At 38.9% G+C, this 4,542-nt stretch overlaps 1 protein-coding gene across 1 annotated transcript in view; it reads left to right on the top strand.

Moving 5' to 3' along the window:
- LOC105618162 (protein grainyhead) overlaps positions 1-4,542 on the top strand; it is a 138,229-nt gene that overhangs the window by 130,077 nt on the left and 3,610 nt on the right. The window contains 5 exon segments of the mRNA XM_012199702.1: positions 207-377; positions 516-701; positions 1,841-1,943; positions 1,946-2,295; positions 4,287-4,351. Of these exon segments, the coding sequence (XP_012055092.1) occupies positions 207-377; positions 516-701; positions 1,841-1,943; positions 1,946-2,295; positions 4,287-4,351 (875 nt within the window).

Raw genomic sequence — 4,542 nt, 5'->3', positions numbered from 1 at the left:
TATATATATATATATATATATATATATATATATATATATATAGGTGTATATATATCGTTTATCGCCGTGCAATCTTGCGTTATGCGCAAATATCGTGTCGCTCGCGCATTCGATTGCACGGCTATTTAGCGGAAATGTTAATAAAGCAATTTCCGTGTCGCCGCCGCCGCGCCGCCGCTGCTACCTGTCCGATTTCTGATCCACAGATAAACGTGGCGGTGCAATGTCTCAGTACCGATTTCTCGAGTCAGAAAGGCGTGAAGGGTTTGCCGCTGCATATCCAGGTCGACACATACGAGGAACCACCGCCCCACACGCACACGTATACACCGCCTTCCCATCGCGGCTACTGTCAAATTAAGGTCTTCTGCGATAAGGTAACTGCTCTTCTGCATTTCCATACGTTTATCTCCCTCTCTTTCTCTCTTCATTTGCGATGTAAATAACGCGCGATCGCTTCCTGGTCGCAATGTGATCGCTGAAATTAAGTTGAGAGATGATGTTGCTTATCGTAGGGAGCTGAGAGAAAGACCCGGGACGAAGAGAGACGCGCGGCTAAGAGGAAGATGACAGCGACTGGCAGAAAAAAGCTCGACGAGCTTTATCACCCCGTTACGGAGCGCAGCGAGTTTTACTCCATGGTCGATTTGCACAAACCGCCTGTGCTGTTCTCCCCACCGGCCGAACACGCCATTGATAAGGTAATCGCATCGTTTTCTCATATGTTACTCATACATGTAATAGTATATCATCAATAAGAACTTGCTATGTTCTTACAGAAACATTGATTGCGAACATGTTTAATTGCAATATTAATTCTTTATCGGCAATGTGAAATTTTCACTCTTCGTATTTACAACTTGGCTCTTCGAACTTCAGTACAAATTTTTATATCGTGTCAGGTTGTACAAAAATACGACAAATTCTTATGTATTTATGTATTTATGAAAGCTTCTTATGTATTCTTCTTATGTATTTATGAAAGCTTTAGCAACAAATTTTATCATAATAGAAGTCGAATTGTATTTTACTTATAATTTACAAATTTAAATTTGTCAACTAGAATCACAACTAAAAAATCGAATATATCTTTAAAATCCAACATTGCCGACGGAGAGTTAATAATTCTATAAAAGAGATTGTCTCTCTTACAAAAATATAATAAATTATAAATAAGAATAAACTTTTTTAATACGCTACATTAATATGCATAAAACTTAATATAAGACGTTTACGTTATTAATATTGTTTTTTATTAAATATGTGAGTGTGCTGCATTATCGTAGTACAATATCTCAAATATCAGTGTGCTATGTCTTCATAGCATGTATCTAAATTAATTAATTGGCGCAAAAATGAACTTAGAAAAATCGTGTGACATTCACAATCCTCTGCTCTCACCCCCGCCGAAACCCTTCACTAACCGCAACTCTTGCATCGCAAAGTAGTGACGTGGACTTTCTCGAGATAGCTTTTCGAATGTCAATTCAATTTAACGAACCAGAGTAGTAATCTTTTAATATATATTTTTATGTTTTATTACAATGAATATGTGAGTTGTCGTAATTAGTTACTACATTATGACTAACAGCATTGCGTAGCATTATTATTTTTATTATCAAAACAGATGAATTGTCATATTTATTTCTTTTGCCGCCATTGATTTTCAATTTGTTCGCAAGTCAATCTCTCTTTAATATTATACATTAAGAAAAGAAATTAACGTCGTTTCAAAGTTATTCCTCGTTTTCTAATATGAAATTTAAACGGGTCGTTTCGTGAGGAAAAGAAAAAGCCGCAGAGTAAAAAATAAATTTTATTCTTCTCTCTTCCACGACAGTTCTCGACGATGGAGTTGTCGGGCTTCTACGGTGGTGGCGGCGGCGGGGGAGGGGGTGACACCGACACCTCGTCACTCAGTAATGGTGAAGGTGGAGGATTGAAGGCGGGGGTAGCAGCCCCTATCCACCGCCATGCGCCCGGCCGAGTCTGCCGGCTCTCAAGTTCCACAACCATTTTCCACCCGACAATCTCAGTAACCTGCACGACAAGAAGGACTCGTTGCTGATGCAGGTGCAGGAGCTGCAAGGCTCAATGCTACAGGGGGTGCAGACCGGCCTTGCGGGCACAGTGGTGTCCAGTGTCGGTAATCGGCTGCACCTACAACAGCAGCCGCCACATCTACGCCCAGCGGACGCCGAGGAACGCGTTATGCTCTACGTGCGTCAGGAATCGGAAGATGTCTACACACCACTGCACGTCACACCACCGACAGTCCAGGGGCTACTCAACGCTGTAAGAAATATCCTAAGGCTCTTTTCTTTTATATCGCCTACACACACATTGACATCTCACAACAAACATTTCCACAACAAACATTCGCGTAGAGAAAGATCTCAGAAACCTTTGCATAGAAAAGTTTACTTCGATTTAAAGAAATTTCGATTAAATGAACAAATTTCTTTGATTTAAACATTTTTTTATAATCAATAAATTATTTTTTATAATAAAATTTATTTTATTTTAAAAAATTATGTTTAAATCAAAGAAATTTTTTCACAAATCAAAGAATTTTTTTCATTTAGTCGAAATTTTTTCAAATCGAAGCAACCTTTTCTCTGAATGTGCAGACCTGTGACGATTCGCACGATCCGCTTGTGTCTACATTCTCAGAGATACTTTCGAAAGAAATATAGCGGAAGTTATAAAGCTGACATTAAGGCACCCGTTCTGCATCGTGAACTATTAATGTCCGCAGTATAGAGAAAATTATTGGTCTTTACTATGAATCGTACGATACAAGTCAATCTTAGATAGAGCAAGAGGATAAATGTCAGTAATATATAAAACGAATACGCATAATCGAGGAGAAATATGCAAATTTCGCAAATTTTGTATTAACTTTTGTTTTGATTGTCATTCGGTAATAAAGTAGGCAAAATAACAAGTCCGCTCGTAGAAATGGAAATGAGAAATGGAAATTCTCACCATTTCCATACCGCGACCGATAAGCATAAGGTAGCAGTGAAGTGTTTTATGCAAAACACATTGCGCCGTCGAATATACGCGACCGTGAGTGTTAATTCGTGATTACACTCTCGTTCATCGGCGAGGCCTGCTCTGGAAACAGAACGAGAAGCGAGACAATATTAATGCAATGTGCTATCGCTACCATCGATCGAGATACGCTTCTCCGATAAATACTTCCAGGCTTAATAAAGTCGTACGGCTGGAAAATAACTAATGTCTGTTTCGATTTCAATCGATATCAGTTTAGTTTCTCTAATCCAATTCGATTTGATGAACGCGGAAATTATACACGCATATATATATATATACAGTGGCGTGCAAAGTTTCCGGCCAATGGCATTTTATATTCTAATTTATAAAAAAAGCCTGATAAAATTTTAACCATTATGGTATGTCAGTACAAGACGTGGATAATGAAATTTTGTACCAACATCTGATATAATGATTAAAATTTTCTCGGGCTTTTTTTTTAATAAATTAGATTATATATTATACAAAATGTTACTGGCCGGAAACTTTTGCACGCCACTGTATATGCACATATATTTTACATGCACATATACAAGTCCCACGAGAGAATATGTATTGCATGCATGTGAAAGCATACTGCGCCATTATTAATACTCGTTTGCACTGGTCCACTCGCTAATTAATATTAATGCGCATGCATCACTGTCCACTGTGATCCAAGATCCTCATTAATACATTATCGATAATGCAAGACATATGATCATATTTACCTCTCCTCCTCCGTGGATGTGCGAGACTGTCGGCGGCTTTTAACAATCTACCAAATATAGACGTAAAAGACGCGTTATACCGATCAAAAATAATGAAAGAAAAAAGTGGAAGAAAAAAACATCCTTTCTTTCTCTTTTATTTTAAACGATTTCTCTTCTCTCGGCGCGTTTCTACACGTCCCGCGAAAGAATGATCTAATTGGTCCACGCGTGATCTCCTATCTCGGATCGCGCTTTGAACCGATTCTAAACTTGAACCAGTTCTAAACTGCCTCCGCGTTCTTGTGACGCGCGATATATATCTCTTCATCATTATGTCTTCCCGTTTCGATCTGTCTTGTCTACTTTTATCTTACTCTATCTTTCTGTCTTTCTCTCTTGCTGTCATTCTCGCGGTAATATTGCGTCTACCTACGCGCGTCTCGCGATCACTTTCTCGAGTGCGTGCGCGAAACGAAACGACGGTCCGCAAGCCACTATCGAAATTCTAATGTTCTACTTTTTTCTATTTTGCAGATTGAGTCAAAGTACAAAATTGCATCCTCGAGTATTAATAACCTCTATCGCAAAAACACAAAGGGGTAAGTTTAGTAGAGTGTCATCTTTACTTGCATGCACGCCTACGCGATGCATGCCATAACGGTGACATTGCCTGACTCTCTCCGCCTGGTTTGGTAGTCTTTCTTTCTCTAATTTCTTTATCTCACTCTCTCTCTCTCTCTCTTTCGCTCTCTTCTCTCTCTTTCTTCTCTCTTCTCTCTCTCTCTTCTTC

This window comes from Atta cephalotes (genome assembly GCF_000143395.1).
Source record: "Atta cephalotes unplaced genomic scaffold scaffold00015, whole genome shotgun sequence".
Lineage (NCBI taxonomy): Eukaryota > Metazoa > Arthropoda > Insecta > Hymenoptera > Formicidae > Atta > Atta cephalotes.
This window is presented reverse-complemented; position numbering and strand designations above follow the sequence as displayed.